The sequence below is a fragment of the Psammomys obesus genome, unplaced genomic scaffold (genome assembly GCF_907164565.1).
Source record: "Psammomys obesus unplaced genomic scaffold, mPsaObe1.curated_primary_1811, whole genome shotgun sequence".
NCBI classification, from domain to species: domain Eukaryota; kingdom Metazoa; phylum Chordata; class Mammalia; order Rodentia; family Muridae; genus Psammomys; species Psammomys obesus.
The window spans coordinates 17,508,433-17,533,124 of NW_026596095.1; the positions used below are offsets into that span (position 1 = coordinate 17,508,433).

General features: G+C 40.1%; 1 protein-coding gene across 4 annotated transcripts in view; it reads right to left on the reverse strand.

Moving 5' to 3' along the window:
• Positions 1 to 1,372: 1,372 nt before the first annotated feature.
• The window catches only part of Sec24b (SEC24 homolog B, COPII coat complex component), a 77,316-nt gene continuing 53,996 nt past the window's right edge, over positions 1,373 to 24,692 (reverse strand). For all 4 annotated transcript variants that reach the window (XM_055628112.1, XM_055628111.1, XM_055628110.1 and 1 more), the window contains 18 exons: positions 24,006 to 24,190; positions 21,492 to 21,594; positions 19,326 to 19,452; positions 18,672 to 18,781; positions 16,114 to 16,226; positions 13,130 to 13,248; positions 12,762 to 12,817; positions 12,328 to 12,534; positions 10,982 to 11,105; positions 10,448 to 10,606; positions 9,672 to 9,845; positions 7,891 to 8,001; positions 6,744 to 6,919; positions 6,067 to 6,204; positions 5,247 to 5,351; positions 4,046 to 4,138; positions 2,436 to 2,539; positions 1,373 to 2,242 (listed from right to left, as the gene is read on the reverse strand). In XM_055628112.1, the coding sequence (XP_055484087.1) occupies positions 2,128 to 2,242; positions 2,436 to 2,539; positions 4,046 to 4,138; positions 5,247 to 5,351; positions 6,067 to 6,204; positions 6,744 to 6,919; positions 7,891 to 8,001; positions 9,672 to 9,845; positions 10,448 to 10,606; positions 10,982 to 11,105; positions 12,328 to 12,534; positions 12,762 to 12,817; positions 13,130 to 13,248; positions 16,114 to 16,226; positions 18,672 to 18,781; positions 19,326 to 19,452; positions 21,492 to 21,594; positions 24,006 to 24,190 (2,319 nt within the window). In that variant the 3' untranslated portion in view covers positions 1,373 to 2,127. The remainder of the gene's footprint in view (positions 2,243 to 2,435; positions 2,540 to 4,045; positions 4,139 to 5,246; positions 5,352 to 6,066; positions 6,205 to 6,743; positions 6,920 to 7,890; positions 8,002 to 9,671; positions 9,846 to 10,447; positions 10,607 to 10,981; positions 11,106 to 12,327; positions 12,535 to 12,761; positions 12,818 to 13,129; positions 13,249 to 16,113; positions 16,227 to 18,671; positions 18,782 to 19,325; positions 19,453 to 21,491; positions 21,595 to 24,005; positions 24,191 to 24,692) is intronic.

Here is a 24,692-nt window from a genome sequence, read left to right on the forward strand (position 1 = left end):
CGCATTCTCAGCAGCCTCACCCAGCTTTACTTCCCAGAATTTATCACGCAGACAGACAAGATCCAATTTCCCCCTCTCCTCTCACCTTGCAATGTAAGCATCGTGGATATGGGGATTTTTGCCTTGTGCTTAGAACAGTACCTGGCTAATGCTAAGCAATTTCAGTGAGTTTTATGATAAAGAACAAAGTTCACAAAGGCAAAACATTCTTAGGCAGAAATATCATACTTCTGTTATATAGTGACAGTATTAAACCAGGGAGATGGCTTGGTAGATCAAAGCACTTACCATGAAAGCCGGTTAGCCAGAGTGGAGAGAACTCCCAGGAGTGGTCCTGACCTCCACACACTTGCTCTCATTCATGCACACATGCACAGTAACATACGATAAATAATAACACAAACCTACAACGATGGAGTGACAGTTATTTAGTTGCCCTTAGAGAACCGCACACCATAAACTCCTGGGTGGAGACTGCAGGGTACTGAGACAAGCAGTTGAGTGGGAGCTGTGGGTGGGGAGAACACTTGGCTTATTACAGCTCTGCCACTAATTAGGGTGAGTCATTTAAACTCATTTCCATCAGTGGATAGGAGAGAGTGCTTTTATCTTTATCTAGAGAAAAGCGGGAACTCCAGGGTGCTGTCTCCTGGGGTGATAGCTGTTCTCAGAGAGGAAAGGCCAGTGTCTACACCAAAGTGTACAACTGCATGAGCTAGATTCATCAGAACACAGCTGCTGCCAAGTAAAAGCCTTTATCTCCTCAGGAGCCACCTCGTCAGTCAACATCACCTTTTATGCACCTGTACCAAAATAAAAATATTTTGTTCTGAGAGAAAAATAAAGAAAAGAGATGCGAAGCATAAAGCCAATGAAAGTAACATGTGCAGACAGCCTTATTTTTACCCCAACATTTACCAACAGGAACTTTCACAGAGCATAAAACAAAGTTCCACTCCACAGACTAATGGATCATCATCAATTTTTATAGCAAATAACCTGCTGTGAATGACACAGTTCTTGATCAGAACAAAAATCTGTCAGAATTCAATATGATAGTCTTCAGTTAAAAAGTAAAGTCGCATGTTCTTAAAAAAATTTCTATTACAAATAGGTAGGAAAAACTCCTTAATTTAAATGATAAGATTATGCTTAATCAATAAATGTATTTTGAAAATAACATGTTTTAAGAATACAAACAGTCGGCACTTGGTAGAGTTCACAAACTAATGACAATGTATTGATTCACTGATAATGAAACTTGGTACCGCATTTTCTCCAAGCAGTATATTTAAGATTCCTACTGTTTTAAAAATACCACCAATCCCACAAAAAAAAAAGCTTCTACAAACAAACAAAGCAGCAAACCAACTGTCAAGCAAAATACTTTTAATTAGTAGGCTGATCATAAATAAATCCACATAAAAGATTTAACAGAATTACAAAGAGTTTTGTGTTTCTTTTGTGGACTCAATTCATAATATGCATTAGTCAACCTCATTCCCTAACTGTGACAAAGAATTGTCATCCAACAATGCAGCACAGTGTAAGCCATTCATAGTCTTAGTTACAGTTTACATTTTCTTTACAAATGTAACACTTATGTACATTATATATATATTTTTTTCCTATAGTTCATGTACTGAAACTCTATTGCCTTTACAGGGAAAACATTGAATTCATTTAATGAATATGAATCATTCCTGTTAAAAAGTAATTCATACAAATAGGTAACACAGTACCACTGCCCGTTGGCCTCTCTTGTCAGAGTTCAAGTCCAGAAATGTTAACTCTAAGAGGATGACTTTCTCTAGTTTAGTTATGACTGTCATTCCCACGGTCCTCAGGTCTGCTGGCTGGCAGGAGAGCACTGGCTGCTGGAACTATGGAACTATGTTCCAGAACCCCTGGAACTATGCAGAAGCCAACTCCAGACACTGGGTGGGTCAGCATCGTTGGAGGGGCTTTGTCTCACTCCCTCTTCCCCGTTATCTCTGGCCCAAGCCTCAGACAGTGTGATGTATCTTCTAAAGCAAATACCTCGCGTCGAGTCCCCTGTGTGCTTCTCTGATGGATGGAGCTCCACCTGGCTGTGGAGCTGTTCATCCTGACTCAGCTTTGTTGACTTCACTTACAAATCTGCTGCTGGATGTGAATCAGAAACTCATAGTAGGAGAACGCAGCTTCCGTGCGATCTTCAATCAAATGCTGAAAAAAGTCTGTTTTGGCAGGACTCTCATCTCTGAAAGGCAGGAAACAGTATTTACCTAAGAATACATATTATTACAAAGAATAAATATACACTGTAGAAATTAGTACTACGTGGACCTCAGGAAAACAGAACACAAGAGGTTAATCAAATCCTGCAATTTGCTTTGAGGAGAGGGAAGCACAGGGAGGAGGACGTGGTGATAAGGAAGTTATAGAAGACTTACTTTACCAAGTGAAGGATTGGGCTTAATGGTCGGCTGTCTTTAAGCCAAGTTATAAAGGATCTAGTTCTTTCTGATGGAAGTGTGTCTAGCTCTGGAAGATGTGTCTGGTAAAAGAAACAAAATTAGAAAACACAAATATATGCTAACAGTGACCATACTCTTCCCTCTTTAGGCTGCATCCCTTTTAGTAAATGGAACAGAGCTGTTGTAACAACAGCGTGTAATCCGACAAGCATGAGTACACACACACAGACAGATTTTCATGAAGACACTCACAATGTACAGCTCTTCTAAGGTGTGAGCACATACCCCTCTGAGAGTATCACAAAACGATTATGAACTTGGTATTCAGTCAAAACACATGTCTAAACCTCTTTGTAATCAGGAACAGTAATGATTTCCTTTGACTCTGTTGGCCCAAGTTTTGATCTTATTTTGTAGCGTGCATCACCAACAACCCTATAAACTCATGTACAGGAGGCAGGGCTCCTTAGAAACCCTTTGCACAATGGAACTCAGCAGCTTCCCAAGCTAGTGCTGAGACACCCTGACCGACCAGCACCGAGCACCTACAGGCACCACTCTTTTCTCTGCAGCTCTCTCTCTTAGTGACTTCACTTACAACTGTGTTAAAGCCTCTTCTCAATAAACTCCCAAGTCTGCTTCACACAGACTCATCCTAAAATTCTTGTGTGTGGCAAAGTACCTAGCTGTACTAAGTAATCAGAGAGCTTTAAGAATCCCTCAGGCTGCACGGTGCTATGGATCCAGCCCCCAGAGCTGCTGACAATGTCCATACAACACCGTGAGTACGCCTCCCCAATAATCGAGTTGTACACATCAAAATGGTACTCTAAATCAGATGCCACAGCACACACCTGTAATCCCAGCACATGGGGACAGAAGGACTGCCAACTTGGGGCCAACCTGCTCTACAGAGTGAGTCCCAGGTTAGCCAAGATTACACAGGGAGAGCCAGTTTGAAAAAATGGGGGGAAAAAAAGAAAGGTAAACTCAAAAAAAGTTTGTTTAAAAAAAAAATCACATACATATATAAAAAAGATGAAACTTAATGCTGCAAAGATGCTGATATAATGCTACTTCCTCCAGGCCTAACATTCGCCATGACTATCCCATCTCTATCAATGAAGAGAGATAACCCTGGTCTGCAGTCATTGGAAAAAAATAGGTAGAACAATACAATGGCAAGTTAGGTCTATGTTAACATAATGAGTTTGTTAACACTTATTTCCTCAGGGGAGAAGACTACCCATACCCTCACCTGGGGTTCCACCCACCAGTCTTCCCTGCCCCCAGATGTAGGTACTAGAGAATACAACAGGCAGGTTAACAGAAAGGGATTCCATGATTAAGCTTTTCCTAAGACTTATCACCCATGACAGGTGGGACTTCAGTGATGCAGCTGTTTTAGAGTCACCCACACTTCAATGTAAAACCCCTCACCCATGTTTCTCTACATAGTTCGAACAGTTCATCAAACTGGCTTGAATGGAACTCATGCTTTTGTCTATTTTCAGTGTCCTATCAGTGCTAAACAGACATTTGTTTACCTCTGCCCAGGAAAAGTAACACAACAAATATCCACTGACCATTTTCTGTGGTATTGCCGCAAAATCAGGACACCCAAGCACATTCTCTATAAAGTTATTGTCACAGCCTTTGCCAATCCAAATGTAAAAAGCCTAAAACATAAAAAGGGTGGGGGCACAACAGAATATAAAATTCTCTAGTAGAAAATCCGTCACAACTAATTCACTTATCATACTTCATTACAATGTCTCAAACACAAAAGCTAACAAACATAAAACAAGGGGAGATACAGTTAGAGCACTGTGAACCTAATTCTAAGACTCAAAAGCAATTCCCATCTTCTTTGCTTAAACGTTATGGCTTCTTGTAAGATTTTTACACTCTTCCTCATTTAAGACTAATTTACTTAGGGGATGGAGAGATTGCTCAGTGGCTGAGAGATCTGTGGCTCTTGCAGAGGACCAGGGTCCAGTGTTTATCCTCTCCATAGTAGCTCATAAGCATCTGTAATTCCAGCTCCAGGGGATCCAATGCTCTCTTCTGACCTCAGGCACCAGGCATGTATGTGGCACACGTACATAAATATAGGCAAAATATTCACGAACATAAAGTAAAAATTTTTAAATCTTAAAAATATTTTTCTATGTGTATGAGTATTTTGCCTATATGCATATGGTGTGCCTCTTGTGGGCTATGTCCACAGAGGCCAGCAGTGGACATCAGATGTCCTGGAACTGGAGTTACAGATGGCTGTGAGCTGCCATGTGGATGTTGGGAACCAACCCAGGGGCTTCTATGTTCAGTGCTCTTAAGCAGTGGGCCATCATCTCTTCAGCCGCCTTCATTTATTTCCCTAATAGAAATGTACTGCTTTAATAAGAATAGCTGACCCTACTTCCCATTTACTCTTTCATTTACTCCATTTCAACTCCTGAGCTCTGTGGTACTTCCATGTGTGGCTGGACACCCCTCCCACCACTCCTGAGCAGTGAGTGATCCCTCTGATCTCCTAACCAGCAGCAAATTTCTGGCAATGGATAGAAGTTGAACCACAAGAGAAATTCTTGAGCTGTAACTGAATTTCATAATACTGATGGTAAAGTTCTTGATGGTAGGAATTTCTTTTCGTACATCTAACTCTTGGTAACCTACTAATTTATGCTAACTTGATGTCATGGCTGCTCACCCCCAACCCCACCCTGATCTGCTCGGGGACAACTGGGCTGTCAAAGCAGAAGCTTTGTTGGCAGCGATGCTTACTGAGCCACAGTCCATGAGGAACGCGCCTTCTCTGGTCAGCCGCTCTGCAGACAGTTTTTGAAGAGATGGCTGAGGCACTACCCTGTCGTTAACATGTATGGCACCCTGAAAAGAAAAGGGAGAACCCAGAGAGTCATAGAGCAGATCACTGTTACCATCAGAATGTAGAAACCAGTCACCACGTCTATAAAAATACTGAAATATGACACACTTTAAAGGATTTAAAAGATACTGATTGAACACTATGGTTTTACAGGAGAATGAAGACATTTACATGCATTCAAATTTAAAAAGTAATAATGTGAAAATGCAAAATGGATTTCTCTGTCTCATTTATTTCTCTTCTGAGGTCAGTGTCTATCAAAACTATAAGAGCCAACTGCCACTTTTTACAACATAATACTATGTGTGGAATGAATATGAATGCCAAATAATACAGTTTGAAGACAAGGAAGAAAACAGATGCTATTCAGTTGTGCATTTAAGTTAATACTGGATAACAGATCTGGCTTACTATGTAACTAATACTGCAATCTGGTTACATCACAAACGGCCAATAGTTACAAAATGCAAATGGAGATCACTCTGTAAATTAGCTTTGATTCAAATATTAAAACCAAGCCCAGGTTAAGTTACTTTCCAGAGAAAACTATTTAAAAACTCCATCCACCAGCTAATAGCACATGAAAGTCCTCTCTCCTGTACCCAGATCCGTGTCCTTATTTGAATGTTTAGCATCGCAGAGAAGAGCAGGGAAGAAATACCGAAAATACTTGATCACCTTGGTGCAACACCAAGACAAATACACTCAGATACACACCTCATCTGTCAACCTGTCTATCCTGTACAAGTTGGGGTGAATCATTTTCATTAGATGAACAAGCGGCTGAGACTTCATCTGGCACATGGCATACACACGATCATCCAAGCGTGTGCTTGTGCCTGTTCTAAATGCTTTCTGCAAGGAAAAAGACACACAGTCCAAGTGAAACACAGCAAGGAAACAGCAAAACAAACAGACCACCACTCACAGGAAAAGCACATCTTTAAGTCACACATACTTGGTTTCAAGGCTCAGCTGATCTTTAATAGGTTAGGAAGTAGTTAGTTTCTCTGTACTACAGCTGACCTTGTAAGTAAAACGGAAACATTCTGCTAGGTTGTTTTAAGGGCAAACGTGATGCAACAAAGGTAAGTCAGTCAGTAAACATTAGAGCTTTCCCTTAGCAGAGTCTCATCCAGGTATATGTGAAGCGCTGGCTCCGGCCACACCATAATTCAAACTGCTCATTCAAATGAAGGAAAAAGGACTATATTTTGACAAAAGTCACGGTGCATCTGCACACCGCCATATCCTACACTTTACCCTTATTTTTGAAGTCTTACAACGCCAAAGTATATATTCCTCTAGCTAATTACTGAAAACAACAGAATCCATTTCTTCATTTGCTCAAAAGTTTGTAAGAAACTAGTTAGCTGTAAAATCCAGAGAATTACCTGTTTGAGAAGCGCCAAAACATAGAGTGGGAGCAGCCTAAGTGAGCTTGGAGCTGTGAGGGTGGAACGAGGCACACTCGACACTGCTGAGCTGTAGGCAGACAGCGGGTCTGCCACAGCATTCACCAAGGCATCCCTGGCATCCGACAAGCTTGATGACACCGAGCGATCCACAGCTGCAAAGCAACCAAAGCGAGAGGACACTCAGTCACCAGATTCCAGCAAGTGCTCTCCCCTCTCTCTCTCTCTCTCTCTCTCTCTCTCTATATATATATATATATATGTGCGGCACACATACTCTAGACTAAAATCCTGGACAAGGGGGAGTATGTATCAGTGACATAATTCTGTGTCCTTGGTTCAGTCCCTAGTACTGCCCAAAAGGTGTGAAGGTGTGAAGAGCAGGCACCTTTCAGTAATGCTATCATAGTTATGCAACAACTTATTAACAATGGCTGCTTTATCTAGTGTATGTGGGAAATAGCCAGGCTCACTGCATGTTTATCCATAAAACATTGACACATGAAAATCAAAACCCTGAGCAGTGTATTAATTCTGAAGGCTTCTTTGAGCCTAAGAGTAAATTTACTTTTCTGAGTGTAGTTCTATAGCAGTTACACATCAAATACAGTCATGCCTCCATACAATAAAGATCCACCGCAGTTTCATCAATCCCAAATTATTCCCCTTGTGGGGGTCCCTTGCAGTAAAGTTCTCTGTTCCCATCTCAGCAATCTGCTCTCCACAAATTTTCCTTTTACTGAACGTAATGTAAGTGGAGTCATATGGACACACCACGTATCACTTAGCATAGTGCCTTTGAAAGTCACATTTGCTTAACCGATTGACAGCTCATTCCTGTTCACAGTTGAGCTGTATTCCACTATGTTGTGTGTGACAGTTTACATATCAGCTGAAGAAGATCCTGGTTTTTACAAATCACAACCCCCCTAATAGGTTTTAAACTAGGAATTACTTTTAAAACATAAGAGTCTTCCTATAGTAGACAGAAATGTATTAAAATAGATAAAAATGTATTTTTCAGTTGAGGGATTTCTATTGTTAAAAAAAAAAAAAAAGCAGGAAAGCCCCAGCTTGTTTTTGTAGGTTAGAAAATGTATTTGACCTGTTTTTTCATGTTACTCACCCATGTTAGCCAGAAGGCAGATGGCAGCTTGCACATCCACTCCTGCATAGACGTCTGCGAGCGCACTTACCACGGGCAAGCACAGTGTGTGCACTCTGATTCTCCGCTCACCTACGGAACACAAGCACGTCATTAACGCACGCTAGGCCAGAGAGAACAAAACACATCGCCATTCACGCAATCGCTAGTTAGGCTAGATTAAATCATCAGCAACACTCTGGAATAGAAAAGCCTTTGTAATTAACATACTTTGAGTGTCTTCTTTTTATTGCTTTTGGAGCTAGGGATTTGAACCCAGGTCCTCACAAATGCTGGGCAACCACTAGAACGCTGAGCTACCCCCCAGTCAATATTCCCCAGAGACTGGACAGATAGCTCAGAGGATAAGGACACCTGCTGTTCTTTGAGAAGACCCAGGTTCAGTTCCCAGCACATGTATGGAAGTTCACAACTGTGTGCAACTCCTGTCGTAGGAAATCAACGCTCTCTTCTCGCTTTCACAGCCATCAGGCATGCACATACAGACAAGAAACTCACACAGAAAATAAAAATTTTTTAAGAAAAAAATTATTGAAAAAAAATTTTTTTTTAAATTCTCCAACCCTGAAACTATGAACACGTATCTTACACATAGTTGAACAGTAGTTTCTGATTGGCTTGTTTGATTTTTTTCAAAGATTTTAGTTGTAATGGCAATATATGTAAGTGTATAAATGTGCCCAGAGAGGCCAGGAGAGAGTGCTGGACGTCCAGGAGATAGGAGCACAGGCAATTGTGATATGCTCTGTGTGGGTATTGGGAGCAGAACTCCAGCTTCTAGAAGCAGCAAGCACTTTAACTGTTGTGCCATCTCTCCAGAATCTCCAGGTAAACTCTAATGCTGTTCTAAATTACACTCAACTGAGTAAAATAAAGGGGAGGGAGGGTGGGATCGGGAGGGGAGGAGGGAGAGGCTTATGGGGGGATACAAAATGAATAAAGTGTAATTAATAAAAAATTAAAAAAAATAAATTAATATTAAAATTAAAAACAAAAAAAAACCAAAAAAACAAAAAAAACTTGTATTGCCAAGTGAAGGCCTTCCTTGCTGCAGTTCTTTATTTTACACAAAACCGATGCAAAGGATGGTGGTCTCTGTGCTTGCCAGAAACATATGATGCTGAATATAAATTTTATGCAAATTAAGAAAAATCACATGGCCAGCGAAATGGCGCAGCAGGTAAAGACACTTGCTGCCAAGCCTGAAGACCTATCTGTGTTTGAGCCCTGGGATCCACTTGTGAAAGGAAGAATTGATTTGTATAAGCTGTCCTTTGACCTCCACATGTACCTTGTGGCAGGCTATGCCCATGAGTGTATGCACACAGAGTACATAAATAAATAAGGAAGGTACTTTAAAATGTTATTTGGGGCTGGAGAGATGGCTCAGTGGTTAGAAGTGATTACTGTTTTTGCAGAGGACACAAGTTTGAGTCCCAGCACCCATATACTGGCTCATAAGCACTAGTGACTCTAGGTCCAGAGGTCCAGCACCCTCTTTTGCCGCCCCACAAGCTTCTGTTTGCATGTGGTGCACATAAACTCACACGGGCACACACTTAAATAATAAGTCTATTTCTAAGGTGTGTTATTTAAGAATTCAAATGTGAGCTAAACAGACAACCTATACTTAGTCACCCAATAACAACACCATTACTGCCACTGCATATCATTCTTTCTCTACTAAAAGGAAATAGAAAGAGGACCTATGGCTACAAGCATTTCAGTTTTCATAGCATTACCTTTGCTTGATGTATATAACAGGGCTGTCTGAAAGCACACTAGGGAAGTATCTGTCAGACTTTCTTCAATTGACAACTGCACTGCAAATCCAGCATCAGGATTGATGTTGGCAAGAGATAACAGGTCAGTGGAACGGACAAAGAAGTTTCCGTGGAAAGTGTGCATAGAAAGACCTGCAGGGAGAGAACCGGCAGAAGGTGAGCACGAGCAGCACCTTCACCTCCTGCCCACACCACTGTCCAAAGTCAGTGGCACCTCTGGGTAAATAGAGTGAGGCTGGACTCGAGGACGTGTTCTAACTAAACATCGCAGGTTCTCCTGGAATGTACTTAGCCTATATTTAACCTCACCTTACCATCATATTCTACATGCAAGTCCAGCTCAGACAAAAATATACTGCAGAAAACTGAGAAACGAAGGGTTCCTTATCTTGGACTTAAGATGAGAGATCAGAACCCTCCCCTATAAACAGTCACACAACCCAAGGAAGCCATCCATTAAATGGCTATTAAGGTAGAGGCCTTTCCTGCTCTCCTCACTGTCACTCTCAAATCATTTCTTATATATACTTTCCTTTAATAAACCAAAATGTTGCTTTTATCCACTTGTTCTAGTTACTTAAAGAATAATGATCACTCAATAACTACATTTCAAACAGGGTTCAGCTGAACCCAACAAGAAGTCCTCTATGATTAATGGTCACCACCATGGACCTGGGAATGCTCACTGACTGACACAGGAATGTAACACAACACACACTTTTCACAGTCCATACCTTTAGTACATCTTATTCTCATAACAGCTTCAAATCCAATTTTTCTAGTGAGGTACCGTTTAAGGTCTTTTTGTAACTTTTCTGCTTGTGAAGGATTGTGGGTAGAGTGGAAAGATGGATAGTAGAATATGCAGCCAGCAGAGTACTTGGACATGCACGCTTTAGAGAGAAAAACATCAAGTATTAGCTAGAGAAATAACGACAATCTATCTACCTGTCTAACAGTCACACAGATGGCACATCATGAAAAAAATCTGTTACAAAAAGGCCCAACATGAAGAGGGATAAATCTGAAACTTGAGGCATTTATAAACTATTAACAGACATTAAAGTTCATTGTTGAATGGCTAAGGGAATCATGCTACAAAGCAGAAGAGTAAGAGCATTTTTCTTTTGGTGCAGGACTTTAAAGTTTAGTATAAGTAGGCAAATCCACACGCCTGTCCCCCCAGGACTAAGAATGCTTACTGAAGAGCATAGCTTTAATTACATGTTAGGAATCTTTCAGTAGGTAACATAAGGATATCTTCTTACCCAGAGAAGCAAGGTCAGAATACTGTGAACTTAGGAGGAACAAATCCACTGCAGTTTGCTGCCCTGAGCAATCTAAAGCAAGTTTCTTATAAAAATCAGTTGCAGGGCCAAGATGGTGCACCACCTAAGCCAACAGACAATAAAGAAAGAGCCTTTGGTTATGCACATAGCGTATCTCTCTCCTACAACAAGGAAGATGATATATATTTTATTCCATTACCAACCAACAGAGAATGGGACCAGATTTCCAATATCAATAAAATCTAGTGCTTATAAAAATGCACTACAGCAGGGCATCATGGCTCAGACTGCTAAGCCAGCACTTTGGACACTGAGGCAGGAAGACTTCTGAGTGCCCAAACCCAGCCTTGGCTAAGGAGTGAGAACCCCACACCTTCACCCCTGGGGAGGGGGGTGAAGTCTGTGACACATTGCTTGAGATATTTTATGGCTGAATGATTCAATTTTCATAAAAAACATCCCAGAAGATTGTCTTTATTTATCTTTCACAGTAGTGTTACTGAACTGTATATCTTCTTACTCAACATGATAAGGAAGGCTTAATAATTCCCTCTCAGCCCTGGACAGTTAACTGAGCACTTTCACGTTCACTAACTCATACATACTTCAGGGATCTCAGAGATCACAATGAAAAAGGCCAGAGTAAAAACTTAGCCTGTGTAAGTAAAGACAAATTACATGTGTTTGTGTGTGTTAACTAAACATGGATCATGAGACTTATTCATGGCTTACATTTTTCTCTACTAAGTTTTATATAGTGAGTATGGTATCCCCCCCGTAACCTAAAAAGTTTATTCATAAGCATGTTAAATTGTAATAGCTTGATTAAGCTTTCACTTGTATAGTAGAAATGACACTGGGGAGAGAAAATCAAGCCACAACTTTATAATTAAATAGCTATTCAACTTTTGACAAGACGCTACTTTTTTCACCTGTGAATAAAAGGATTAAGGTATGTTTCTAAACATTACAAAAATTAATTTTTCTAGTTTGTGTGTGGATGTGAGCACACACATGGTAAGAGCTGCAGGACTGCTGGGACCCCAGACGTGGGCTGCCATATCCAAAGTCTTACTTTTCAGGGACTGGGATTGGCAATCGTGTGCGCACCGCCAGGGCTCTGACCACCAAGCCATCTCACAACAGATTTATGGACTGCTAAGTAATAAGAAGAATACACCAAACTCTTAAATAAAGGTAATGTGGTTTAAATTCTTCCTGGCTGGTTTATTACTGCTAATGAAGCAATGAAGAAACAGATAATTTCAGTCTGTAGGGAGAAGAACACACCAGTGGCTAAGATACAAACATTGAACATACAATACCTTGGTACTTGACCTCTGATTTGGATCTTCTCTGGACTGCAGAAGTCCTGCCCCCAAAGAAGGTAACTGTGTTTGAAATACAGACACCCGGCCACCAGTGGGAGACATTAGCTTGAAGGCAGCCTGAAGGGCAGGTCCAAGGGCACTGTGTGTTTCTCTAGTATTGATGAACATATTTGGTAATGCATTCAATAAGTCTTTTATAAGCTGAGGAAAGATTAAAGATTGAATTACTGAGAAGGCAAGGTGGTTTTCTTCTCTCAAACATTCCAGGATAAAGCCCAGCAACTGCATTTCTGGGGACAGTGAAGGAAGGACTCAATAGACAGCTTCCTTCTGTGTCTAACAGCAGCGTGACCTTACAGAGATACTAACACGGGAAACTGCTGATGTCCCAAGTGTCTCTACACCATGAGAAAACAAATTAATCTCACCTCTTTACTTTCACACAGATTCACAAGCAAACTATCCGGTGTGGGCAGAAAAACATCTACATGGACAAAAATACACTTCATCAGCATATCGCCAAAAGAACATTATAAAGAAGCAAACTTGAGTCTATATGAACACTTGCCATGTGTATCTATAATTCTGCTTTCTATTACACATATTCCATGTATATCATATATACATATCCAATACACACATATGCATACACAATTAAAAAACTGAGAATCGAGCATTTCCAAGAAAACAACTATTTTAAACAAATGCCAAATCATGCTCACCACACATGACAAGATGGAGCTTAAACTACAGTAGACCAAAGTGCACAACTACAGACTACCCTGCTGATGCTTACCGTCAATATCAGATACGATCAGCATTTGAGGCTGTGATAACCCTTCTTGTAAATTGTAGAAATGAATAGTGCTGTCAAAAGTCATGAATCCTATTCTTGTTCGTGAATCTCCAGGAAGCCTAGTGACAAAAATGGCAACTTAAAATTCAGAGTGCTCAGCCAAACTGTTTACAAAATAATGAAACAGTAGGCTAAGTCTAAGGACAGCTACACAAGACTTTTTACTGGGAACAGGGAAACTATGTGAACCGAGATACAAGGGAACAGATGTGGGTATAACATCCTGTTTTCAGGCAAAAGCACTCACATGAATTCAGGCTCAGAAAGTGAAACATTAGCCTTTAGGTAAGAGCAAACCAGAACACAAGTGGTTTTTAGAAGTTCAACATTTCCTGCTTATTTTCCTCTAAAACAGTGGTTCCCAACTTCCTAATGCTGCCACCCTTTAACATGGTTCTTCATGTTGTGGTAACCTCCAACCATAAAATTATTTTGTTGCTACTTCGTAACTATAATTTTGCTACTGTTATGAATCAAAATGTAAAAATTTGATATGCAGGATATCGGACATGTGACTCTGTGAAAGGGTCGTTTGACTCCTCAAAGGGGTCACTTTTTGTTTATTTTGAGACCTGGATTCTTAGTGTAGCTCAGGCTGAACTTGTGGCCATCCTGCCTCAGGTGCCGGACCATGGGATTTCAGGAGTGTGAGACACCACACCTCATTCTCCTACTCTTAAAAAAGATGTGCTCATATTTTTTGTCTCAGTATCATACAGTAGTGTAATGCATTTAAACACTCTATGGACAGAATGACAAATACTTTTCAGGAATAAACTAAGTGTTGTTAAGACTTACAGCTATGAACATTGAAATGATGATCTGTTATCCACCACTAGGAAGTTTTCTGTTAGAACTCAGTTTCAAAACACTGCCATGTTCTAAGAATGAAGCCTGACATGCCCTGCCTGTCAAAGCTTCCCTCAGTAACACTGTGTTACAGAAGTGCATCTCCAAGTAGGCCCAGCTGTGTTTACTTGGTAATGTAGCTTATTGTTTTAGCATGCCTTTAAAATAAAGGTGAACAAATGATTCCAGGGACCAAGAGAGATGGCTCTACGGTTAAGAGCACTTGCTGTTCTTGTAGAGAAACCAGGTTTGGTTCCCAAAACAGATAATGGCTTATAACATCGGTAAGTCCAATTCCAGGTATCCCTAGACCATGGGCATGCACATGGTACACATCATAACAGTCAGCAAATCTTTAAAAGATTCAGAAGTATCAAAACACAACATTTTACTGTTATAGATGATTGATCTGCTACTCACACACAGTCAAGGGCAGTAAAACAGATTTCAGGGAGAAAAACACAGGACTCAGGGGCCAGTAATGGTCAAGCCTTATGTTTCTACATATTAACATGCACTCTTTTGAGACTTCAGTTCAGAAATTCCAAGGGCATTAATCAGAGATTAGAGTGGAGACCACTGGCGTACCCTGTTAAGCAATTACCCTAATCTCTGCTAAAATTGCTTCAGTAGCAAATCCCTCTTTCTCAAGTGTGTTTCCAGAGCCTTTTAGGAAATGTGCTATTACATATTACAGTGTTGCTGCCCTGTTCCTCTTTCTATTTGGGTCTTTACTTTTCCAATGTGCCTATTTTCTGTTGGTATCAAATAAAAATAACTATGTCCATTCTTAGTTTTATCCTTTTGGTTTAATATAGTCTAATTTGCAAATAGCCATTATCCCTGTTGGGATATCTGGGGCCATCTCCTCATACTTTTCTGAGAATAGTGGAGGAAATGGATTGATGGAGCAGGATGGAATGGGAACTTGCTCCACTCACTCAAAGACTACATCTGGCATTGCGGTGCCTCCCGAGGCACTGACCCCAAGGGGAAAAGATCAGCATGGGGTGTGGCTTAGTGGTATACCACTGCCCCCATGAGAGGTCATGGGTGCCTCCTACATACACTGAAGTCTAAAGACTGTACAAACAACTTTTAGTTGCAGAAATTGCAAAGGATCCTTCTCAAAGTTAGTGGAAGGACTCCTTTACAACTGCTGGCAGACAAACAGGCAGGAGTTAAGAGACTACATATAAGCCACTGTATTTTCTGCTCCAATTTCACAACACAGCTTGTGGCTCATGTATCAGCATGCAGAGCACATTCTCTCACTTACAAGCATTTTCAGCACAAACTCAGTTCTTACCTTCCCTTTCTTCAAATCATTCTCACTAGTGCCAATAAAACTAGCTTGTGGAAAAAATGCCTGTCCTAATCATAAATTATAGATAGATTTCTATAAAGTTTTATTTTTAATTTATTAGATTTATTAAACTGACAAATCAGATTGTATGCATCAGTGTACAAATGGCTTGTGATGCATTCATACTGTGGAATAACAAAATCTAGCTAATTAATAGGTAAAGTCTGTATGTGGTAAGAATACTAAAATCTACTCAGTATTTTCAGGAACATACTAGTCATAGTCACCAAGCCAGCAATAGTTATTTGAATGACTGCAGTCTGAAAGCTTGTATGCTTTCAGCCCACCTCACCCCAGCCACACCACTCTTCTTATATATAGATCAGCTGTTAAGAGTTTAGATATGACTGAATTCATTTGGCATGTATTTCTCAGTGTCTGATTTAATGTCACTTAACCTAATATCCCTCAGATTTAGCCACACTGGTAACAGTCTCAGTCAGATTCCTGATACACAGTCCAATCGCTCTGGCTCAGTGTTCAGGTCAGCTAGTCCGAAAGACAAGATTTAAATTCTTTCAAAATAGTAAAGCATTTATTTTATGAATTATACACCATGACATTATTAAACCATAACAACTCAAGTAACAAAATTCTATAAAATTAGGTAAACAAACCAAACCTTAAAAAAAAACCCATAAATTATAAATGAGCACTTCAAATGTATACACAATTTATATACCCACATATGAATAAAAAAAATTCTTACTTGTCTAAGTTTTCTAGTAACGATTGGCATAAAACTGTCAAATAGCCACCTTCCACTGCATTGTGAGACACATCTAAAACAAACAAGTAGACGGCAGGCTGAGGAGGGCGAAGCTGCAAGGAATAAAGACAGCATCTGGTTTCAGACACAGATAATGAAAATGGCATTCCCTACTTCAATTTACTTTTCTTGTAAAGTTCATTTGAGATTAGACTGAAAGGCAGTTGTAGTGGCTAAGTACATTAAGTGGTATTTTGGTATGGAATACTTTCAAAAATATTTTCTAAAGTAAAAGCATGCTGGCTTATTATTAATATTTAGCTAGCCTGTCTAAATATTTAGACAGGCATGCTAGCCTGTCTAAATATTTACTTATTCCTAAAAACATTTATATGGCTTTTAGTTTTTTTTTTTATTTTAAAAAATTATTTATTTTAATTTTATGTGCTTGTATGTTTTGCTGGCATCTAAGTAAACAACCAACATGCAGTGCCATCAGAGGGCTAAAGAGGGCATTGGATCTCCTGGAACTGGAGTTATAGATAGCTGTGAGCAGCTATGTAGGCTGGGAACCAAACCCTGGTCCTCTGTAAAGGTAGCAAGTATTCTTAGCCATTTATCCATCTCTCCAACCTCTAGGACTTTAGTGTTTAAATTAACTTTACTTTTTACTGTGTTGAGAATTAAATCCAGGGCCTTGCACATCCTAGACACTACACATCGCCACTAGGCACTATACATCTCCAGTCCCTTAATTTTAATATTTTTAATTTAAAAATAACATAATATTTATTATTATTAAAAAATTAAATTTGAGTCTAAAGAACTCCAGTTCATTTCCCAGGGCCAATGTCAAGTGGCTCACAGACACCTCTAAGTCCACCTTCAAAAGATCCAACACCTTTATTCTGGCCTCGAATGTACCCTTCCCCCCCACTCCACAAAGATACTTAACTAAAATTAAAAATCTGACAATCTGCCATTACTATTAGTTAGATGGTATCTGAATCCCAAAGCTTAAGGCTAAATGTAAAGAAAGTTCTTGTGATGGTATAGGGTATAAATGTTCACATAAGTCCTCATCTGTCAGAGATACACGGTGACACATAAAAAGTAAAACGATGTCTCAGATTAGAAGATTTTGTGTTTATATAAATGTGTCTGAATGTGGTGTATGTAAATGTGTATGAGTGTGTGTGTGTGAGAACTACAATGATTTTCCTGTTTTTTAACTCCCTCCCCTCATAACCAAGGGATTACAAAAGCTTGTACAGTTATGCTTGGCTTTTCATGTCAGTACTGGCATTCGAATTCAGGTCTTCACGCTTCTGCAGTGAGCACAGTTTCCCCCTGTCTGCTAAGCTCTCTTTCCAGCCCCCAGGTTAGAACTTAATATATTCTAGAACAGGAAGAGGCAAGAGGATGAGGAGTGGGTGGATAGGTTGTTAAATATATTTGTCAAATATACTTATTCAAATAAATATTCAGGCTCAGGTTGCATGAACAGGAAGCTCACTAACACTGTATGAAAAGTAATAGAAAGGCACATGAAATCTTTTTCCCCTTCCTTTCGGTTAAGTCATTAGTGCTACGGAATTGAACTCAATACCTCAAATTGCAGGCAAGAGTTCTACCACTGAGCAGCACTCTTAGTCCAGGAAGGTTTTCTTAAAAATATGTCAGCCAAAGGTCATGAAATCATACAACCAAGTTAAAGCCTATCTGCACTGCATGTGGATGAAGATTCCTAAGGACTCTCGGGCTGAGGTCATGGTAAGTCCTACAGTTGAGAAGTGCACAAGAAAACCGCACAGCAGTTAAAGTGAAAACTGACAAGAAAACTGCACTTCCATCAACTTAGACTAAGTAAATCATCAAAATTACAAAAATAAAGAAGTTAACATCAAGAATCTAACAGGCATCAAAGGTGCCCACTGTTCCTGGTTATCCTTTTTCACTCACAGCACTTCAAATTTTTAGCAGCAACCAAGACTAAAAACCAAAGGGGGAAAATAAAGGCTACGATTATTTTTAATAAAAATTAGTAAACAAAGAGGAATATTATGGAACCTATAACCCAGTTTTACAAGTGGAAAATAAGATTTAGAATCAACATAAAAATAGATGGACTCTTATGAATGAACTTTAAAGAGAGAAACTCAAGAAGTCATCCATTCATCCTGCTATCTGTCCTGAAGGAGCCATTAAAGATGACAATAATTTTAAGACTACTGTTTTTGGCAAAAATATATTCCAGTTTTTGTGTTGTTGAATGAGGTCACTTAGCTGTAAATGGTCAAAGTATCTATATTCCTGTTTAATAAGTAGTCTCCTTCAAGTGGCTAATGTCATGGCTAATGTTTCTTAGCACTATAATGCATTCTTCTAGAAGACCAAATCAGATCTATGAAAAGTTTTCTGCTTGTTACATGCAAACTTTCATATTATTATGTAAAAAATATTCATTAAAAGACTTCAAAATTTAGATGAGAATTTACTTAAAAGAACTGACTCATTTAATTGTGTTCTATAACCAATTCAGACACTAAAATAGTTACCATGTAATCTGAGGAAGCGATGAACTCCACAGTTGAATTCTGAACTTCTGGTCGTTTATGAGGCTCTCCATAAGACCGAGTCAGGGGGTTATACAGAAACTCTTCAGGAACTAGGTAAGAGTTAAGAATCCAAGGCACATTTAACAACACTGGGAGTTAAACACTGTCATCACCAATATTTAATAAGTTTACTGAAGAAAGAAAATCTCTAACATGCTTTTAAAAATGCATTTTCTGAGAAATCTAGGACATGGTAACCTTTTTCCTTAGACTCACTTCCTCATTATTACATCACATGACATGGGAAGGAAAATCAGACAAGTACAACCGGGAAGCAGTTTTGCCAGGAAGACCTCATAAGTGGGCAAAAAGAACAAGAAGACACACGTGCCTATTTGAGTTCATTGAACCAAACACACAAGTTGGGTACATGTGTTTCCATGACTGACCGACCAACACGGTCAGTGCCTTTTCTTCTCATTTTGCATTCTTTTGCCGTGGCACCCTTTTTATTGTCAAGTATCTCTTCAGACAGCAAATGAGATCCTCCCATGCCTGTGTTATCTCCACTGAATGTCATGAAAGCTGCTTTTAAAACAATGAGAAAGATGTCAGGAAAGGATAGAGACACTTAATTTTAGAACGTAAACTCACCATCATTAACTCTGTAGCACAGGTTGCATTTCCACCTACGCTGATCAATGAAGGACACGAAAGGGTTGATGTATGTCCGACATGATCGACACCTCACAATGGTGTTTGACGTTATCACTGGCAATTGCTGGGAAAGAAAGTAAAGTCACTGTAGCAGCACAAAGACCCCAGTGGAAATCAGGACACAAACACGCCTGTTTCCATGGACAATAGGTAGTACTATTTAACTTTGTGACGTGCATGCTTAACAAGACAAGCTATTACTTCCCGCAAGGCACGCCAGAGCAATATAAAAACAGCAGGAGCTGAGCAAACAGCCTGGCTAGCCAAGAAACAAGGTCAGGGCTTCTCACCCTGACTCAAGAGACAGCAGCAAGGGAGCGGCACAGACAGAAGAAAGCCTTATTCTCTGCTGGGTATCTGTCCCTGGTACCAGGCAGGGGAGGCTGCCGCATGCCTGACAGCCATACCACAGCAACTGAGAACAGAAAGCCAAAACCACAGAAAATATATCCCTATACTTAGTCTGAAAAAATTGTTAACCAATTTAGAAAATATAAAACACATTTAAATATCACATACTATTCTGTGGCCCTGAATTCATCCACTATAGTTTTATATGCTTCCTTTGGGATTTTAAAAATATCAACACATAATTTTTGCATTTAATGTTCTGTATTACTATTTTATCAAAGTAACAACTGCATATCACTTGTAAGGGAAAATGGAAAATAAAATTAACTGCAAATGAAAAAATGAAATTTACTCCTAATTCTAGATTCCAGAGGACATCACTACCAATTCTCAATACATATACTTCAAGAAGATACCATTTGTGGAATCTGTACTTAAAGGGAAACTCTTGCCAGGTAGATATAGTGGCATATGCCTTTAATCCCAGCATTCAGGAGGCAGAATCAGGTGGATCTTTGTGAGTTCAAGGCCAGTGTGGTTTACACAGTGAGACCCTGTCTCAAAAATAACCACCACCCCCCAAGAAAAAAGGGAGAAAGGAAGGAAGAAAGAAGAGGAGGAAGAGAAAGAAGAGGAGAAGAAAGAGGACCTCTCAGCTATGCATAGATGAGATTAACTGCCTTAGTTGAATGATAAAGGTTATAATAGTGTTTAAATTACATAGTATTTACTGAATAAATAAATTCGTAGGACTGGTTATACATTATAACTACTTTCTATTCACTGACATTTTTCACCCTCTTAGTAATCGAGTAAGCACCCCTCCCCCAACACAAACACACAAAATAAAATTTTAAAAAATGAGAGAGGAAAATGTAGCTTAAGTATAAATGTCTCTGGTTACTTTTTTGTTTTGTTCTGTTTTGGACCTTAAAGTTTTAATTTTAATTTTCTTGGCCAACCAGGCTATTTTGTCAGCTACTACTAACATTGTCTACATGAAATGCCAAAAATATGTGTAAGACTAGCAAAGTGGCTTTTAACCCAAACACACTTTCAATCAGCCGACCTGACATTCTTAGATTTCCCCCACTATCACAAAGTTATTTAATTTCCATCAGACAACTTCTCTCTATGTGGACATAACTGTTTAACAGAAGACTCTGGAAGTCTTTGCATAGTCCACGTTGGCTGCAACTTCCAAACTACTAGCAAGTAGTTCCAAGTGAGTCCAGACTCTTGCAGAATGCCTCTGCTAACTGTACCCACAGGGAGCCGCTTTCCCCACTGTGCTTAGAGCCTCGGAAGCAGCCTGGCTGCATGTCAGTTAGGCAGCACACAGCTGTGGCTCCCATCCGTCCCACTGGGGAGGAGACCCACGTAGTGGCCACTGCACTCCAGTGCCCAGCACAAAGCAGGTGCTCAGAAGGCGCATGCTCACTTGAATCTTACAGACACAGTAACTGTTAAAAGAAACGCTTTACAATTATTTATTTTTATTTTGTACACGCCATGGTGTGCGGGAATGTAGGGGGGTATGGGTGCCGTAGCCTGAATGTGTTCTCTGAATGTCAGAGGACAACTTGTGGGAGTGAGCTCTTTCCTTCTACCACGTGGGTCCTTCAGATCAATCACCAGCCCAGAAATGATTATTTCCAACTCCAGTAAAAGATGACAAACACTCTTAAGAAACAAAATAATCTGGATACCTTGCACATGTATCAGAATGTACGTGTTTAAGATGTACTTTACCGTCAGGTCTCTGAAGGGATGCAACAATAATCCTAAGGGAAGCTTAGCTTTGTTCAGTAAAGCCTGTGTCTGTGGGATGTTCGTCAAGGTACATCGAAACAAACTGAAAAGACACAAACAAGCAGCATGTTAGCTAGCAGGGTAACTGCACCTGGGAAGAGCTGAGTGAGAAGCTCTTGGGCAGGTTACTACAACAATTAGCAAGGAGATTCCTCAACCAGTCATGTCCTGGACAGATGTCAAAGACCTAAGTCCAGGACCCCACATTTTACTGTAGAAAGCGTAAGACATTCTAAATAAACCCTGAGTGCACTGTACAGCATGAGCAGGAGCTACAGAAACTGCCACCGAAAGGCAAGCTGCTCCCAATGCTGTGTTCCTGCTCACCTGACCTTTCAATCTGAACTCATTCATACCACAAGACTCATCTAGTTACTGTGTCTTCAGGAGCCCCAAGGTGCATGGGGGCCTTCTACTTGAGCTCTAGAGTACACTCCTACTGTGCTGGACAGCCTGGACAGAGAGAGCTGCTACCACAGCCTTGGTGTGCTTCTCTGAACGAACTCTGCTTCTTCTTTGGACCTCCTTGCAGTGCAGAAGCTTAGAACATCTTCCCAGGAGCACTCTGAGTTACTCTCTCACTAGTCAGACTATGCAGATATATCTTTCTTAACAGAACGTAAGTTCTATGAGTTCACAGAGCTCAGGAAAACAGTTTTACGTACTGCCTTACTCATAACCTGGAAGGCATCCAGGAAATGTTTACTAATTCAGAGATGGACCCTATGTGTATGTGCTATTAACCATAGGCTCCAGTGTCTCTAAACCAAAAATATGAAGCCAAGAAGTCTCCACCCAGAATGTTTTGAGCAAAGACAGGATGCTCAGAAGGTTTCATGTGCTAGAGTATTTCAGGCTTCACAATTATGAATGACAACCAAAGAAGCCCATAAAAACATTCCCAAAGCCGGAAGCACTTGCTTGGTACTTGAAGCATTTTAGAGAAAGAAAACTGAACCTAAATTCTTTAACTGTTGACAACACTGACTGGTAGATGAGAGCTGCATAGTGTCTTAAGCCACTTCCACCTGCAATCACTGTGAACAATCTGGGTGTGTCCTAATCTAAAGCTACTACTAAATACTCTTTAATTTTGAAGAGAGCTGCTTTCAAAAATCATAACTAAACAAACAATATGTATATCATTCCCTACATACAGAAATTATTTAACATTTAGATGTTAAGTAGCCGGGAAGACCTTTAAGTGAATCATCTGATTCAGCATCCCAAGAGTTCAGATCACAGGCATACAATGCTGCAGTCAGCCAGAAAACATGCAATCATTCATTAAAGCAAGGCCATAAACAACCCCAGAACAGCTTAGAATCAGGGCAGGGAGCTGCTGTCAGCCTGCAATCCTTGGTGTGCTGTGCTTTTATGGAAATCATTGTAGCACTGCCTTTGGAAGTCATGTGTCACATGATAGGAGAAAGAAACCTGTGTTTAAATTCTATTTAAGATCCTGGTTGAGAAAGAGGACCTCACTCTCCCTCAACTACTGAACACATGGAAAACCACTGTCTTAGAAGAGGAAAACACTGGCTCTAATGATGACTGATGTTCTCGTGTGAGGAAGCTAGGACTCTCCTGACACTGAAAGTCTGTGCTGTACAGAGGAGAAACTACAGAAGCAGGAGTATCCCCTAACAAAGCACTCGCGCAGAGGGAGAACCAGGCCTTAGGAGGGGAAGTATTGAAAGCAAGGAAGAGAGTCTGAGGCCCTGGGAGGTAAGTAGAGCTCACCAGCCAACACAGAAGGACCCCACAACATGGACGCACCCTGTACACTTCTCCAGGAGGTGAAGACATTCTCAGCAAAAGAAGTCCCTATGCAAATTCATGCTGCTTCAATAAACTGGGGGTTCTATACCAAATGAGAAAAGGAAATTTAGATAAAAACTACTCATCTAAACCCATTCTTGGAACATTAGGGAGGTCTTTGCCATTTTTAAGAAAAGATGAAAAAAGAATTTTTGAAGACTACCTTACTTAGAGTTTCAGATGTTCTGGAGGATGCCAATAAGAAAAGTTTGCAAGCGTGAGTTCTAATCCTCAGTAGCCATGTAAAGGAGGAGTGGCCACTGTGGGGAGTGGAGACAGGAGGATTTCTGAGATGTGCTGACCGCCAGCCTAGCTCTAGGTTCAGTGAGTAACTGTCTCAAAAGAATAAAGCAGAAAGTGACAGAGCAGGATACCTGAAGTCTTCCTTTGGCACACACTACCACACCCAACACATACAAGCGTACCACACACCTCAACACCCCACCCAATACACAGTCAAACTGAGGAAAGCTCATGTGTACTTCTCTACAAACCTACAAGGAAAGGCCATGTAAACAAAGCTTCCAATCAAGGGACCATGTGACGTCACACTGCCTGACTATTTCTGGGAGTCAGGCACTGCATTCACCAAAGTTCTCTCACTGTGAAGGCACGTGAAGAAAGGGGACTTACTCCGGGCTGCAGTTTAACTTGTTGAGTTCTGCACTCAAGTTAGGCACAGGAGCCCAAACAGGAGCCGCAGGTAAGATGTTCTTCTCTTGAGTGAGGTTTACAGGTCTTAGGCTTTCTGGCTGTGGAGAACTCTGCAGACTTAGTCCTCCTAGACCAGAGGACAAGTGGCTCATACCTGGGTAATGCTGAGAGAGAAATTCAGAGCAAAAGGAAAAATTATACAACAAATGTGAAAAGGTTTCTGAAAACTAAATTTTAATGTAAAAAAACCTCAAGATAATGAGAAAATTTACATCTAGCTTTACAGTCATATCTTAACAAAGCAGTTAATTTAAAGCATAATTAAACATATCAAAGCAAACCCAATCTTATTTATAATGTCAAACTATTCAACACCAAAAAAAAAACCAAAAAACAAAAAACAGAGTTTACACTGGACAGGGATGATAAATGTTGAAGCATCTTCAGGTTCTATCAAGTATCAATTTTCAGGATAAGTTGAAGCCTTACAGAGAGCAGTGTTTCTCTAAGGCTGCGATAATTTAATACAGTTCCTCATGCTGAAATAAAATTATTTCATTGCTACTTCTTAAAGTAACTCTTTAAATAAGTACTTCTGTGATTTTGCTAGTTATAAACGATAATGTAATTAACTGGTATGGGACCCTGTGAAAGGGTAATTCTACC